General features: G+C 42.8%; 1 protein-coding gene across 1 annotated transcript in view; it reads left to right on the top strand.

Moving 5' to 3' along the window:
* Window positions 1–6,197: 6,197 nt before the first annotated feature.
* HSD17B4 (hydroxysteroid 17-beta dehydrogenase 4) overlaps window positions 6,198–17,512 on the top strand; it is an 89,419-nt gene continuing 78,104 nt past the window's right edge. The window contains exons 1-2 of the mRNA XM_050794417.1: window positions 6,198–6,384; window positions 10,028–10,081. Of these exons, the coding sequence (XP_050650374.1) occupies window positions 6,327–6,384; window positions 10,028–10,081 (112 nt within the window). The 5' untranslated portion in view covers window positions 6,198–6,326. The remainder of the gene's footprint in view (window positions 6,385–10,027; window positions 10,082–17,512) is intronic.

The following is a 17,512-nucleotide window of genomic DNA, read 5'->3' as shown; positions in this document are numbered from 1 at the left end:
CTTTACTGGATACTCTGCCAAATAATTAGAGCAGTACTTATGGTCTAGTTCAATTGGCCATCCCTTTTACTCTGGTATTTCATCAACCGGAGGAAGGAAAAATAAGACATCGTAAAGTGAGAGAGGTCCCTTATAGGTCTTTCAACTCTCACGCTTATTTAGACGCAAATGGAGTCCCATGGGGAATACCAGATCAGTTTAAAGCCCCAAATCGAATAGCTGCAGGATTTGAGTCAATATTTTGGTGGGTGACAATTAATAAAAATGTAGGTTGGATAAACTACATTTATTACAATCAACAGTGACTTAATAACTACCCTAGAGATGCTGTTAAAGGAATAGCTCAGCAATTAGGGGCTACTAATTGGGATGACTTGGGAAAATAGCATAGCCTGAAAGATGATGTTAGCAGAAAGAGGAGGAGTTTGTGTCATGATTAAAACTCAATGTTGTACCTTCATCCCAAACAACACCACCCCTAATGGAAGTATAACAAAGGCATTGCAAGGTCTGACTGCTCTGTCCAATGAGTTAGCCAGCAACTAGGGGTAAATGACTCCTTTACAGGATGGCTAGAAAAGTGGTTTGGTAAATGGAAAGGAATAATAGCCTCAATTCTTACTTCCCTTGCAGCCATAATGGGTGTACTTATTCTTGTTAGGTGCTGTGTCATACCATGCATCTGTGAGTTGGTGCAGAGGTTCATAGAAATGGCACTTACTAAATCCTCCCTTAACTATCCTCCAGCTTATCCAGAGAAGCTTCTTCTTTTGGAAAGTCAACAGAACAACTAAGCCAAGACATGTTAAAGAAGTCTGAAGAGAAAGAGCTGTAAGGAAATGCAAGAGGAGGGGTTGCTAGATATGAGTTCTAAATTTCTTTTAAAAGAATTGATATGTCAATGTGTTCAATTCTTTGCCTTCTACTTTTAAACTTAACTTCCTCGTAAAGCAGCCTTTTCCGATTACCTGCTCCACCCTGTCTCATTCTGATTACCTGCTCATTCTCCACCCTGACTCATTCTGATTTCCTCCCTGCCATAACCATTTTTCCTGCCAAACCACTCACCCCATCACTCTTTTTAAATTAGCCAATAGGAATTAGTTTAGCCTGTGTAGACTAACCCTAGTCAATAGGGGAACAACACAGCAGCAGGGACCACGTGTGTCAGGGATAAGAACCCCTTCCCCTCCCCTGTCCAGGTGTGAGCTCACCATTGCTCCATCTGTGAGAGTGCAACTTTCTTTAGAAGTAAACTGCCTTGTTGAGAAGAAAAAAGAAAAATTTATATTCAAGTGCTATTTCTTTTGTGGCACCGAAATTTATTTATAACAGAAACCAAGCTGTCAGAGCTCTAGAACCATAGCTGTCTGCTAGACATCTCTAACCATAGTTTCACTTCCCCTTCCCAGATGCAGTTTGTCTAAAATTGGAACCATAACCCCTCCAAAGCTGCTCTTTCTCCACTTTTTATTTTGATGAATGGCCCATCATAATCTAGATTCTGAAATCAAAAATATGGGACTATTTCAGTTGCTCTTTCCTCATATCTATACCTAATTAATCAAAAAGACTAGTTCTGAAACAGGAAATTTTCCTGACCCCTTCATGGGTGGGAGCAGGAACTGGAGTGCACAGGATCTAGAACTAGCTGGCTGCTTTGGTTATGGCAGGGGTGGACTCCACTCATTGGGTTCCGCTGCGTTCCACCCCTCACAGGACGGGGAGCACAGCTGAGTGGGTGCAGGAGCCGGGGCCAGTGCATGCAGGACCAAAATTCTGTGTGGCCCTTGGCAGTGTCTAGAGGGGTACCTGAGGCCCCTGAAGCCCCAGAGGCTGTGTGTTACAGTGCTCTTTTAGCTTTGCCATCCACTGACAGCTTAAATGTTAAACAACTCAGTGGGCCCTTTGTTTTTTGGTGTGAGGCAGTTGCTCTCTGCCAGTGAGGGCAGAGGGTCAGTGTGACAGCCTTTAGTGTCATACCTGTGGCACCTGAGCTCTTGTTTGGCATCCAGGAAAAATCAGGTCACAGGAACAAATTGAAGAATGGTGAATGCAGAGGATTTTATTGCTGATGAGAGTGGCTCTCAGTGGGAAGGGGAGCTGAAAAGGGGATGGAGTGAGAAGGTGATCTTCCCCAGGAGCAATGCCATCAAGCCATACCTCTGAAGTCAAGCTGTTTCTTCTCTCCTCTCTGCCAGTGGAGCCTGGGGTTTTTATGGGCACAGGATAGGGGGCAGGGGGACGATAGGTGTTTTTGGAAAAGGCAACATTCAAGAGGGAAAACAGGGATGCATGTTCTCACTTTGGGCTGTCGTTCTAGGCTTGAGGGTGGAGCCCTTGCTGGGGACCTGCCCTCTTCTGCCCAGAATTTCCCTGCCTTCTGTCCATGTCAGTTCCATTTTCAAATATAGTATATCTCAACATTTCTTCTTCAATATTTCCTCTGCCTTACTCCTGGCCTCCATAATTTCCCCCAAATCTTTTCTATGTTCTCCTTGCCCACCTCCAATTATCAGGGGAACTTGCCCGCAATATTTCAACATAGTTCTTTCTATTTTCCATAAGTGTCGGCTGGCTGAGAAATAAAGAGAAAGAGTACAAAGAGAGGAATTTTACAGCTGGGCCGCCAGGGGTGACATCACATATCAGTAGGACCATGATGCCCACATGAGCCTCAAACCAGCAAGTTTTTTTTAAGTGTTTCAAAAGGGGAGGGGGTGTAAGAACAGAGGCTAGGTACAAAGATCACATGCTTCAAAAGGCAAAAAGCAGAACAAAGATCATATGCTTCTGAGGGAACAGGACAAAGGGCAAAAGCAGAACTACTGATAAGGGTCCAACAAAGATCACAAGGCAAAGGGCAAAAGCAGAACTCCTGATAAGGGTCTATGTTCAGCAGTGCACGTATTGTCTTGATAAACATCTTAAACAACAGAAAACAGGGTTCAAGAGCAGAGAACTGGTCTGACCACAAATTTACCAGGGCAGAGCTTTTCCCCACCATAGTAAGCCTGAGGGTACTTCAGGAGAACAGGGCATATCTAAGTCCTTATCTCAACTGCATAAGACAGACATTCCCAGAGCGGCTGTTTATAGACCTCCCCCCAGGAATGCATTCTTTTCCCAGGGTATTAATGTTAATATTCCTTGCTGGGAAAATAATTTAGCGATATCTTCCCTACTTGCACATCCATTTATAGGCTCTCTGCAAGAAGAAAAACATGGCTCTTTTTGCCTGACCCTGCAGGCAGTCAGACCTTATGGTTGTCTTCCTTTGTTCCCTAAGAATCACTGTTATTCTGTTCTTTTTCAACGTGCACTGATTTCATATTGTTCAAACACACATTTTACAATAAGTTTGTACAGTTAACACAATTATCACAGTGGTCCTGAGGTGACTTACATATTCAGCTTATGAAGATAACAGGATTAAGAGATTAAAGACAGGCATAAGAAATTATAAAAGCATTATTTGGGAACTGATAAATGTCCATGAAATCTTCACAATTTATGTTCCTCTGCTGCGGCTCAAAGCTGGTCCCTCAGTTCAGGGTTCCTGACTTCCCACAACATCCAATCAATCCTCCATAATGGGCAAAGTGATCTTTCCATAACGTAAATGTGTTCTGACCACTCTCTGGAGTAATCCTACTTAAAACCATTTTCAGCACAAAATTCAAATATCTAAACATGATCTTGCTGGCTTTGCTTACTTTTGCGGCTTCACCCTCTTTCTCCCCAAACCTAGCTAGTGTTTGTGCTGCCTGTAATGTCCTTCTTTCTTTGTAGGGGTCACCACTTTAGGTCTTGCTTCATCTCCTTCAGAAAGTTTTTCCTCTTTCTCCCCAGTGGGGATAGGGCCTGTTTGACACCATTAGCACACTTACACACATTTGTCACAAGTCTTTTTTTGTTGTTGTTGTTGAGATGGAGTCTCGCTCTGTCACCCAGGCTGGAGTGCTGTGGCTGGATCTCAGCTCCCTGCAAGCTCCGCCTCCCAGGTTCACGCCATTCTCCTGCCTCAGCCTCCCGAGTAGCTGGGACTACAGGCGCCCGCCACCTCGCCTGGCTAGTTTTTTGTATTTTTTTAGTAGAGACGGGGTTTCACTGTGTTCGCCAGGATGGTCTCGATCTCCTGACCTCGTGATCCACCCGTCTCGGCCTCCCAAAGTGCTGGGATTACAGGCTTGAGCCACCGCGCCCGGCCTGTCACAAGTCTTAGGCTGCACCGTTATTGAAAGTTTACCATCTGACTCTGAGTAGCTCGAGGACCCTATCAAAACTTAGTAGATGCTCAATAAATGTTGCATGAACTATGACTGTTCTCAACATACAAATGCAAGATCATTTAGGAACACTCGTCAAAATGTTTTTGTCCCTTGAGATTCTATTTTGGGAGGTAAGCAGTAGGGGTCCAGGACTCTGCATTTTGACAGTTCCCTGATGTTTGCATGTAAGAAGTGCAGAGATTATTACACTGATAAATCTTTACCATCACTCAGGGGGACTTTCCTTCCCGGGGATATTGTGTCTGGAATTGGTGGCTTCTTGGTCTCATGACTTCAAGAATGAAGTCACGGACCCTCACGGTGTTACAGTTCTTGAAGATGGTGTGTCTGGAGTTTGTTCCTTCTGATGTTCAGACGTGTTTGGAGTTTCTTCCTTCTGGCGGCTTTGTGGTCTAGCTGGCTTCAGGAGTGAAGCAGCAGACCTTTGCCGTGAATGTTACAGCTCTTAAGGCAGCGAGTGTGGAGTTGCTCATTCCTCCCAGGGGGTTCGTGGTCTCGCTGGCCTCAGGAGTGAAGCTGCAGACCTTCCCAGTGCGCTTTACAGCTCATAAAAGCACTGTAGACCCAGGGTGAGCAGCAGCAAGAATTATTGCAGAGTGAAAGAACAAAGCTTCCATAGCTGGAAGGGGACCCTAGCAGGTTGCCACTGGTAGGGCTGCCAGCCTGCTTTTATTCCCTTATCTGACCTCACCCACATCCTGCCGATTGGTCCATTTTACAGAGAGCTGATTGGTCTATTTTACGGAGAGCTGATTGGTCCATTTTGACAGAGTGCTGATTGGTGCGTTTACAATCTTTTAGCTAGACACATCCTACTAGACAGAAAAGTTCTCCAAGTCCCCACTAGGTTAGCTAGATACAGAGTATGGATTGGTGTATTTACAAAACCTTGAGCTAGATACAGAGTACTGATTGGTTTGTTTAGAAACCTTGAGCTAGACACAGAGTGCTGATTCGTGTATTTACAATCCCTTGGCTAGGCATAAAGGTTCTCCAAGTCCCCACTAGACCCAGGAGCCCAGCTGGCTTCACCTAGTGGATCCTGCACCACAGCCGTAGCAGGAGCTGCAGGCCAGTCCCAAGGCATGAGCCAGCACTCCTCAGCCCTTGGGCGGTTGATGGGACCTGGCGCCGGATCAGGGGGCGGCGCTCATCGGGGAGGCTCGGGCTGCGCAGGAGCCCACGGTTGGGGCATGGCGGGCTGCCGCCCCCAGCCCTGCCCCGCGGGGAGGCAGTTGAGGCCGGGCAAGAATTAGAGGGCGGGCACTGCTGGGGGACCCGGCTCACCGTCTGCATCTGCTAACCCAGGTGCTAAGCCCCTCACTGCCGGCGGGGCCCGCGGCGCCGGCTGGCCGCTCTGAGTGCGGGACCCCGCTGAGCCCACGCCCACCCGAAACTCGCGCTGGCCCGCGAGCTCAGCGGGCAGCTCCGGTTCCGCCCGCGCCTCTCCCTCCACACCTCCCACCAAGCAGAGGAAGCCGGCTCCGGCCTCGGCCAGCCCAGAGAGGGACTGCCACAGTGCCGTGGCGGGCTGAAGTGCTCCCCATGCGCCGCTAGAGTGGACGCCGAGGCCGAGGGGGCGCCGAGAGCGAGGGCTGCTAGCATGTTGTCACCTCTCACTATCTCTGGAAGCCCCTCAAGGAGAGGGACCGCAGGCTGTTTCTCTAGGTCAGCAGCTAAACTCAGAAAACGTTTACTGAGTGAATGATGAAACGATACGTGAATAGGTGAATGCAGGGTGTCGGAGTCAACTATTCTTTTACACAGGTCCTAGCAGCTCCCATTGCTTCCAACCGCAGAAATGGTCCTTTCAAGCCCAGACTCTTTGGCAGGTCCTTCCAGCTATTGGAGTCACTCTGAACTACATTTCCCAGGATTCCAAGGGAGCCGCGCGCACTGCGCCCGTCTTCCTCCCAGAAATTGGCAAGTCACTGACCCTCGTCCCGCCCCCACCATTCCCCGCCTCCTCCTGTCCCGCAGTCCGGCCCGGCCGCTCTGCTTGTGCTTGTGTGTGTGTCGCTGCAGGCCTTATTCATGGGCTCACCGCTGAGATTCGACGGGCGGGTAGTACTTGTCACCGGCGCTGGGGCAGGTGAGCTTGCGAAGGTTGGAGGTGGCACGCCTTGCTTTCGCGCTGCTGGCCGCCCTTTTCGGGCCGGTATATGCGCGCAGCCGCAGCTGAGGTCACGCAGCTGAGGTGGTGGGGTGGGGAATGGCTCTTCTTGAGGCACCGAATCTGTTGAGGAAAGAGCCAGAAACACCTGGTCTGTCAGGCAGTTACAGCCCGTTTCTCCCCAGCACCCCGGTGTGGGCTTACCAAGGTCCTAACTGAGGGGAGAGGCCAGGCTGGGCTGCTGGTTGCAAAACTGGGTGAAAGTTCTCCCTGACGCTTATCTGTGGGCATCGATTGTTAGTCTTCCTGCAAATAACTCTCTTAGCTCTTTGCCTAGTGTTTTAAAGGACTGAAAAGCCGCGAGGGGCGGGGGCTGGAAATCGCCCCCTGAAGCGCAGAGCTGTCAGCTGAAAAGTCATTCAGTCGTTCACTGTTTGTTTCCCTCTGTCGTCCGCTTTTAAGTTCGTGAGAGGGCCTTCTTTAAAGAGGGCGTCTGATAAGAGCCCTCCCCGTTGGACTTTGTATGCTTAGCAAGTCACAAACTGTACTCGAAATCCACTGGAGTCTTGGCAGAGGTTGTAATCTCAAATGCGCACAGGGGTCAGGTGTATGATGGAGAAAGAAAATGGGAGTTGGATGGGCACATTGAGGAACTGGAGAGCAGAGACTTCCGAAGTGGCCCAGCCAGTGGGAAAGTTGCCTGTATTTCAGGAGCGGCAAAATGGAAAATTGTTATGTGAAATAACCCCATTTTTTAAAGTACAAAAAATTAAAACATTCATACCAACATAGATGCTGTGCAGTGAGATTTTACCCAAGTTTCTCACCAGTGGGTGACCTCTGTAACCTCCAAGTGCAGGGATCTTGACATTATACACCTTTGATTCTCCACTGGTAATACCTTATACCTGGAAAGGCCCTAATGCATGAATTATTTGAGTTATATATTAAACGTTGCAAACTGTGGAATTCTGTCAATTAATTCCTATGTACTTTCATGTCTGATTGATAAAGTTGATTCTTATGCTGCCTTTCAGAAAATGCTTTTAGTATTGATTAGTAGCCAAGTATTTTATACCCATAGCTGTCTGGTTATATCTGCATGGGCATATATTTGCGTGTACCCGTACCTTCTAAATGTTTTTAGGAAAACATTTTGTTTACACTTTGGTTTTGATGTAAATAATGTGTTTTACAACACTTGGTGTTTTAAATCTTTTTTGACAGTTCTTGGATAATTTTCATACAGGAGGTCCAGAGATTACATTCTAAGAAGTTTTTACTATCGCAAGGAGACTTTCATTTTCAGGGGCTATATCTGAAAATTATTCAAGGATAGGGACCGCTTCCTTTGACACTGTTAGCATACTTACACATGGTATGCAGTACATTTTACACGAGGACTCAGTACACTTACACAATCACACACATCTGTATTTAAAACCAGTTCATGATACAGTGTGTAGTACAGGCAGTGCATCCTGAAATTTATTTTCTATTCTGTTTTATTTATAAATTTTAGTTGCAACCCACAAAATTGATTTTGTGAAACAATGAGTTGTGACTAGACAGTTATGAACTTAGCACCTTACCTGCTGTTCGTAAACTGGTTAAATTCTCTCTTATTCATTCATAGTGGATTAATTTTTTTTTTTTTTTTTTTTCCAGAGGAAAAAGTCTTACTCTGTACCCAGGCTGGAATGCAGTGACCTGATCATGGCTCACTGTAACCTTGAACTCCTGGGCTCAAGTGATCTTTTTACGTCAGCTTCCAGAATAGCTAGGACTATACGTGTGTGCCACCATGCCCAGCTAATTTTTAAATGTTTTCAAGAGATGGAGTCTCTCTTTGTTGCCCAGGCTGGTCTCAAACTCCTGGCCTCAAGCGATCCTTCTGCTTGTATTAAATTCTAAAATAAGTTATTTGGTGAAATTTTCTAGATTTGGAAAACTGTGTGTTTTCTTTTTGTTTTTGTTTGAGAGGGAGTCTTACTCTGTTGCTGAGGCTGGAGTACAGTGACATGATCTTGGCTGACTGCAGCCTCTGCCTTCTGGGTTCAAGCAATTCTCCTACCTCAGCCTCCCAAGTAGCTGGGGGTACAGGTCCATGCCACCACGCCTGGCTGAGTTTTGTGATTTTAGTAGAGACGGAGTTTCACCATGTTGGCCAGACTGGTCTTGAACTCCAGACCTCAAATGATCCGCCCACCTCTGTCTCACAAAGTGTTGGGATTACGGGTGTGAGTTGCCGCTCCTGGCCTTGGGTTGTTTTTGGAAGGGGCTAATAATTTATGCATCTCAGTTTATTTGTATACTTATTGATTAATTTATACTAAATATAAATTGTTAATTACATTTGTTCATTTGTTAATGAAATTTATCAATTATCTTAAAATGTAAAAAATATACACATATTAAAAAATGTAAACAATACAGAAAAACAGTCCAGAAGTAAGCCTTCCACTCCTTGTTGCTAGCCACATAGTTCTGTTCTCCAGAGGTACCACTAATTGCCAGTTTCTAATGTAATTTTCCCGAGATGCTCTATGCCTATAAAACTTTTCTCTTGGCCAGGGGCAGTGGCTCACACCTGTAATCCCAGCACTTTGGGAGGCCAAGGTGGGCAGATCACGAGGTCAAGAGATCGAGACCATCCTGGCCAACATGGTGAAACCCTATCTCTACTAAAAATACAAACATTAGCTGGACATGATGGCATATGCCTGTAGTACCAGCTACTCGCGAGGTTGAGGCAGGAGAATCTCTTGAACCTGGGAGGCAGAGGTTGCAGTGAGCCGAGATCATGCCACTGCACTCCAGCCTGGGCGACAGAATGAGACTGCATCTCAAAAAAAGAGCAAAAACAAAACTTTCTCTCGCTGTATATATAGATATTATTTCTTTTTGGATATATAAATTTATACCTTATAGCTTTGAGTCAGAATTAAATATTTTTTGTGTTTGATGACTGTGTAGTCAAGGTTCAGTGTAGGATGCAGAAACCACTAGATATTTTCAGCAGTGAAGGATTCAATACAGGTAATTAGGTTTTAGGCAGGTCTTCTTAGAATGACTTCTGAAACAATAGGAATTTGATCCATTAGAGGAGGCAATACCTCTGAGGCTGTCATTGGAGCTGTGCCACAGCCCAAGTAGCACTGGCACTAGGGACCTGAAGTATGGAAGCTGCCATCCAGGGATTAGGGAGCTGAATGAAGAAGTTGCCACTATAGTCAGTTTCTGAATACCTAGGAACTTTCAAGAAAATTAGCTTAACAACAACAGCCGGAACTCCCAGTAAGGTGGCCTCTGTCTCACTTCCACCTTCTAAATTTTATGCAGTTGCGTCAGATGGTGGAACCCAACTCACAGCATCCTAGCAGCTAAGTAGAATGGTAGGAAATGGTAGTAGAATAGGTGGAAAAATACAGTTTTAAGCTTTCCAACCTCTGCAAGCAGAAGAGAGTGGATAGGTTGAGAATGTCAGTGATAGGATAGCTTGAGAATATCATTAAAACTTAATTAATTGTTCGCCAATTTCTTTAAATGGGGATTGGGTTGAGTGGATCAAAAAAATTATGCTGACATTTCTTCAACTTCTGATTATTTTGTTTTTGATTAGGGTTGGGCCGAGCCTATGCCCTGGCTTTTGCAGAAAGAGGAGCGTTAGTTGTTGGTAAGTTGGTGTGTCTTTCTTTTTAATCCATAGCTGATAACTGAAATACAATCTTCACAAGCTATCTTTGTCTTTCTCTCAAATAATTTTTCAAGGTTGAATTTTATTATTTTTACTTTTGCCAGAAGGTTTTTACCCCAACTAAGGCTGTCTTTTTAACTTACTTTTAAAAGTGAACCAGTTTCACAGAATTCCCAACTTAACAGAATTGATAACGAAGGGCTGGGGCTGGGCATGGTGGCTCGTGGCTATAACTCCAGCGACTTGGGAGACTGAGGCGGGAGTATCGCTTGAGACCAGGAGTTTGAGGCTGCAGAGAACTATGATTATACCATTGCACTCCAATCTGGGTGATGACGCAAAGCCCTGCTTCTCACAGAAAAGGATGGGGACAAGCATTTATTGTATAAAAGGAAATTCTTGACTTTAGTAAATTGTAGGCTGTAATTTTTTGAGACAGGAGGTTCATCTACTGGTGTGAGATCAAAAGAGAGCCCCTGTAAGTGTATTGATAAAAGTAAGAAATAACTGAGTTTTGAGAACTGAAAGTTTGGAGTCAAGGAATCTGAAATATGGGTTTCTTGTTTCTTTCATCAAAACTTTTCAACTGGAAGCTTTTTAAAAAGATTTAATTGAGGGGGCGGTTACGTGAGTTTTTGTTAAGTGGTGGAGGGGTCAGATGGAAGATACTGTATTGAAGAATCCCAAAGGTGGGAGGTTTTAGTAATCTACGTGGTTTGGACTGACCTAATGTGCTTGACAGTGGGTGTGGACACAGAAACAAATTTGTCCACAACTGAGCCTTTGTGGGGAATAACTAAATTAGTGCTAAGTGCAAGGGTATATGTAGGACCCAGTACTTATTAGCATATTTCCTGGGATAAAATTGTAGGCCCACAATGACCTTCTAATTTCAGCTTTCTGACATCTTACGAGGCAATGCAGAGAGACGAATTTTCATCAGTTTGTTCGGGAGACACATATAACAAAAGAGTAAGCAAGCAACCAGATTTTCTAAACAAGACCTAAGCAGAGCACTTAAGATGCTTTTCTCCTTCCTTGTGGATGTGTAGCTTATATTTATGGAAGGAACACTGACGCTTTGGATGTGCCTTGTTTAAGATCATAGCCACTATCTGCTAATCCAATCTGCTGCTCATGGCAGGGATGGATTTTGACATTGTATTGTTTGGACAGCGGGTGTATATTTCAGGCCCACTTTGTCATATTTTCCCAAGAATAGCTCATGTTGAGGCCTAAAGACACATGCTGTTACTGTTTTTAATTTTCCTTCTCTTTTTATGTTGCTATTTAGTTCTTAATATTTTTACTTTGTACGTTTTTATTTATTTACATCTTTTCTGCTCAATTCCATAATGGCAAGGATCTTGCTTTATCTTTTGTATCTACTAAAGGACCTAGAATATTGCTTTGTGCAAGGAAGGTACTTTATTCATTGGTTCTTTTATTGTTGATATACTTTTTGGGGGAAGGGCTGGTGTGTTTGAGATTGGTTGAATACATTTCTTGCTTTTTTTTGTTCTTGACTAAGAAACTTAGTTTATAAACCTGTTTTATAAAAAATTTTATTGCAGTATGTTCCTGTGCATCAGTTTTCCTTTATTTCCCTGTTCCCTCTGAATTTCTTAAATTCAGATTAGGAGTGTTTGAATTCTAAGAAAAAATTAAACAGAGATGCTGTGTCTATCTATTCTGTCATTGCATTGTTATAGTAGAGATGATAATTGTGTCAAGTCCTGATAAAAGTCCAAGAATATAGAAGAAAAATATTTCCTAAACTTGAATGAAGAGCCAGATTTAGTTTAGTATTAAAGAGGAGAATTCAATCTACGTAGAAGTGCAGAAATTTTGACTGATGTTTTCTATTCCTTTTTAAAGTCTGTGTCTTACCTGTTAGCCTTTTTATGTGTATACCATAGACACCCTGTTTCCAAGTTGCATCACATACACTCATTTTTTTTCTTTTTTGTTTTTTGAGATGGAGTCTCACTCTGGTGCCCAGGCTGGAGTGCAGTGGCTTGATCTCGGCTCACTGCAACCTCTGCCTCCCAGGTTCAAGCAGTTCTCTGCCTCAGCCTCCCAAGTAGCTGGGATTACAGGTAGCTGCCACCATGCCTGGCTAATTTTTTATTTATTTATTTATTTATTTATTTATTTATTTATTTTTAAGTAGAGATGTGGTTTCACCATCTTGACCAGGCTGGTCTTGAACTCCTGACCTCTTTTTAGAAGTGACGTGTCTTTTCTACTCACATTTCATCGGCCAAAGGAAATCACTTTTCTAAGCCGGAAGTTAGGGGCATCATTTAAGATAGTCTCCAATTTTGGGTTAATATGATTGCTATGTTTTATATTCTATTATATAAAGCTTATGGATTATTTAAATTTGGTATAAGAACTGCTAAGCCTTAGGCTGATACTGTAAAAAGGAACATTTGCTTTTGTGTAAATTACATCTTTCAGGAAATGCTTGTGCATATCTTAAGCAGGATATTGGGAATTCAGTAGTTTTGAGGTTTCCTCAGTAGGTGAACTGTATCTTGTTCTCTGAATAGTAAGTTTTATTTTGAGGACATAAACACGAGAAAGACTGACAAAAAGGAGCAAAAAGAACTCCTTAGGAAAAGAAAGGGAGTTCTACTCTTAAACTGAAGTAACGTCTTTGGGTAAATTAAATTACAGTCTTTTTAAGTAAGATTGACATGACTTTTCCGTGCTGCAGTTATGTAATAGTGGTAAAGCTGAGTCTTAACTTCCTGTGGGCAGATGCTAGAGCCAGTGTTTTTAACCACTATGGGATCTTGACAGCTGGAAGGTGAACTGTAGTGGGCAAGGTGCATTGCCTTTGAAGTCAGGCCAAGCTTTAAATCCTGGCTCTGCTGCCTAATTATATGACCTCTCTGTTTGTAGCTGTCTTACCTAACTTCCAGGATTGTGGTGAGGGTAAATGACAAAAAATTAAAGGCTTTTGGAAAGGGAAGAGAAAGGAACCAATATCAGTCCCTGCTTACCATATATGAGTCACTCTGCTCAAGGACTGGATATATCAAAGTGAACCTGAGGTCTTGTTGACTCAAGGCACGTCCCAGCCCCCTCATACATGTTTCTCCTAGATGCTTAAAGAAAAAGCTCTGTGTCTTAGTCTATTTTCTGTTGCTTATCACAGAACACTTAAAACTGGGTAATGTATTTTTAAAAAGGAATTTATTTCTTACAGTGATGTAGGCTGAGTAGTCTAGTGTTGAGGTGCTACATCTGCTGAGGAGGGCCTCCTTCTGGTGGGGACTCTGTACAGAGTCCCGAGATGGCACAGGGCATTACACGGCAAGGGGCTGAGTGTGCTGGCTCTGGTCTCTTTTCCTCTTCTTATAAAGCCACTTGTTACTCCCATGATAACCTTTTAATTCATTACCTGATTAATCCATTAGTCCATGAATGGATTAATGCATTTTTAAGGGCAGAGCCTTCACAGTTCAGTCATCTTTTAAAGGCCCCACGTCTCAATACTGCCACGTCAGGAATTAAATTTCAACATGAGTTTTCGAGGGGATAAATATTTAAACCATAGCAGGCTGCTTTAGGCACTGATGACTGTCTGCAAGGGTAAGTATAGTATTTAGTGATCAAGAATATATACCGATTGAGTAAGTTAAACTGTTATAATACCGGGAGAAATATCATAAGAAGGCACATGTGAATTCCAGCTTATAATAAATGAGCCATACATAAAATACCCACATTTCCCTTAGATACCTCCATGACTATCACCAACTTGGGTTATGGGGGAAAACCTTTGAATAAATTTAGAGTAGCTCTTAGCTATTTGTCATTTTAAGAACTAGAGTAGTTCTTAGCAATTTGTTATTTTGTCATTTGCCAGTTTTAAAAAAAGTAATAAAGTTAATAGGCTTAACATCAAATAGATTGATTTATTCATCTAACCAGTATTTATTAAGTGTCTATTATGTAGCAAACACTGTTCTAGATGCTGGAGGAATATAGTGGGAATAAAACAGGGTCCCTGCTTTCATGGTGCATATATTCTAGTGGGGGGCAGTGGAGGGACAGAGAATCAGCAAATACATATGTAAAAGTATAATAGATAAAGGTAGGTGCTATGGACGAAAAAAAATGAGTTAAAGGAACAGAAAATGCTGAAAGAAGTGTTTTAAGGAGAGACTGCAGGAAGTGAAGGAGTACGCTTTGAAGACATCTGCTGCCTAAGCATCCCTGGCAGTGGAAGCAGCTGAAGCCAAGTTACTGAGGCCAGAGTAGGCATGGTATATTTTAGGGTTAGGAAGGGGCCAGTGTGGTTGTAGTGAGCAAGGTCATAAGGGAGACAAAAGTGAGAGATGAGGGCAGAGGGGTCCTAGAAAGTCAGATCACATAGGACCTTTAGTTCAGAGTAAGGACTGACTTTTACCCTGAGATGGGGAGCCATTAGAGGTTATGAACAGAAGAGGAACGTGACCTGATTTAAGGGTGAAATAGATCATTTTCATTGCTGTTTGGAGACTAGATTGTAGGGGAACACGAGTGGAAGTGGAGAAAAAAGATGGGCACATTGAGATTTATTAACTATTAGTTCATTTGTATATTCTTTGTTATTTTCCATAAAAAGAGAAGAAGCAGACCAGTTGGAGGCTTTTGCGTAATCCACATAAGAGACAGTGGTGGTTTAGACAATGTGATGGGGATGGAGGTGGTGCCAATAAGTTAAATTCTGGATATATTTTGAAGAAAGCTATGGCAAAATTTTTTGATGGTTTGTATGTGGATTATAAGGGAAAGAGTCAAGATGGTTCCAAGATTTTTGAGTCAAACATCTGGAAGGATAGAGTGTCCGTTTACTGAGACAGAAAAGACTGAAGGAGGAAGAGATTGGCACAGTGGAGACAATCCTATTAGACCTTCAGATGGCAATATTAAGTAGGCAGTGGGATATAGGATACTGTAGTTGAGGGCACAGGTTGAGGCTAGACAGAGAAATCTGAATATTCTCTGTTTATAGATGTTATTTAAAGCTAGGAGACTGGATCAGATTATCTGGGTAGTGAGTACAAATGAACAGGAAAAGAGGTTGAAGGACGGAACTCTGAATGACCCAGTCTTTCATTTTCAGTTTTCTTCTCCCATTAAGGATACATTTGATGCCTTATTGTTGAGGCAAAGTCAGTTAAAGGGACCGAATTTAAGATACTGCTCTCTAAACTACCATCATATTTTGGAGTTTTTCAAATATTTAGATACAGTTATGGCCATTCTGGAAAAGATTCCTGATGAACTAAGGTGATTGTATCTTTCTACCAAAAGTGAAAACAGTGTGACAGTCCTGTGTTTTCCCATTTTCTTGGCTGTCAAGAAACTTAAAGGTAAACCTGACATTGTCCTCAACTAGAGTAACTACCTTTAGCTTACGCTTTTAGTATGCTTGTCTTTTCTGGACATAACATGTTGTTTAATTTTTCCCATCTTTAATAGTCCTATTGCACATTCATTTATAATTTAAATCAGTTCAAATAGTTTTGATAGCAGTCAGGACATAAACATAATACAGGAATGAAAACCTCCATTGGACCCACAGTTCTAAAATCCATGAAATAATTCTTTTTTTTTTTTTTTTCTGAGATAGAGTCTTGGTCTTGTCATCCAGGCTGGAGTGCAATGGCGTGATCTCGGCTCACTGCAACCTCCGCCTCCTGGGTTCAAGTGATTCTCCTGCCTCAGCCTCCCAAGTAGCTGGGATTACAGGCACCAGCCACCACACCTGGCTAACTTTTTCTATTTTTAGTAGAGACGGGGTTTCACCATGTTGGCCAGGCTGGTCTCGAACTCCTGACCTCAGGTGATCCACCCACTTCGGCCTCTCAAAGTGCTGGGATTACAGGCGTGAGCTACCACGTACTGCCTTGATGAAATAATTCTTGATGCTGTTGTCTGCCATAGGAAACCTTATCAAAATGGGAGGAAATACATCAAGCATAGAAAATAGGAGGCTGGGTGTGGTAGCTCATGCCTGTATTCCCAGTGCTTTGTGAGGCTGAGGCAGGAGGAATGCTTCAGGCCAAGAGTTTGAGAATAGTCTGGGCAACATCGTGAGTCCCCATCTCTCCAAAAAAAAAAAAAAAAAAAAAGAGACAGAAAATGGGAATGTGTGGAAGGGCATCCAAGAAATGGTTAATAGCAGGGAGCTAGGTATCTCTGGGAGAGAGTAGAGTAAGGGCAAGGGGTGAAAAAGGACTTCTTGAATATACATGGCTTGAATTTCTTTAAAAGTATATGTATAAGGTAAACCCTCCAAAAAGGAAATACGTTTCTAATATAATATTACCCTCTCATCCTTAAATATACTTCTTGGATTAATCAGCACAAAGGATGTCACAGTTAGTACATATAAAAACTATCCCAGTTTTGTAGAATTGGAAGCAACATTTTACTTTGGAAATAAAATAGTTTATATATATGTCATTGTTGATAGATACAACTTTGTTGGTGACAGATCCTTGGATTGAGTGTCTCTCTATATGAACATGAATATGCATAAATGTTATTATAAAGCACTCTTCAAATATAAAGCTTTGTAACATTGTTACTCTTGGTAATAATGGTAAGTGGTAAGTTAGAAATTGGTGTATAAACCATTTCCCACGTTGATCTACAGCAAAAAGAAGGAACTCTGTGGTAAATTAAAGCATTAAAGTGAGGCAAGGCTACGAGATCTCTTTAAAGTTATGCTGTGGATAATAGGAAAATCCACTGTGGATTACGAGCAAGGGGCTGACATAATATAAAGGCCTCCCATAGTATAAATGGGCAGCAACTGCAGTAATCTAGGAATGAGATTATGGAATAGGGAAGAAATGGAGATAGCTAATTTCTCAAAAGAACTGGCAAATTCTCACTGCATAAACTATCTAAGAGTCCAAAGCACCCAGCACAGTGCTGGATACAGAATGGGAACACAGTAAATATTTGAAGATTCCTAATGAAATTGATGACAAGACCTGATGACTCAGTGGCATGTGCTTTTCAGAAATGGGAGAAGAGAAAGAGTGCCTGGGACAAGTCTCACCCAGCAGAGAAGTGACAGAAGTGGGTGGGGGGGCAGTACGAGGAAGATGATGTTTGGTTTGGTTTGCTTTTGTGTGTGTGTGTGTGTGTGTGTGTGTGTGTGTGCACGCACAAAGTACAAGATATATTCCCTCAGCTAGTTTAGCAGCCCTGGTATCAGGAGACTCAAAGCTTATTTCTTGCTATAGTCTTTGGAGCCAATAGTCAGAAAGCTAGGGTCAAGGACAGAGAGAAAGAACAAGAAAACCTGCTTCTAAGAATAAAGACCTGTGTAGCAAATACAATTATTAAGGACAAATCTAGACTTCTTAGTTTCTACAAAACACTGAAAAGCAATGT

Source organism: Macaca thibetana, chromosome 6, assembly GCF_024542745.1.
Source record: "Macaca thibetana thibetana isolate TM-01 chromosome 6, ASM2454274v1, whole genome shotgun sequence".
NCBI classification, from domain to species: Eukaryota; Metazoa; Chordata; class Mammalia; order Primates; family Cercopithecidae; genus Macaca; species Macaca thibetana.
This window is presented reverse-complemented; position numbering and strand designations above follow the sequence as displayed.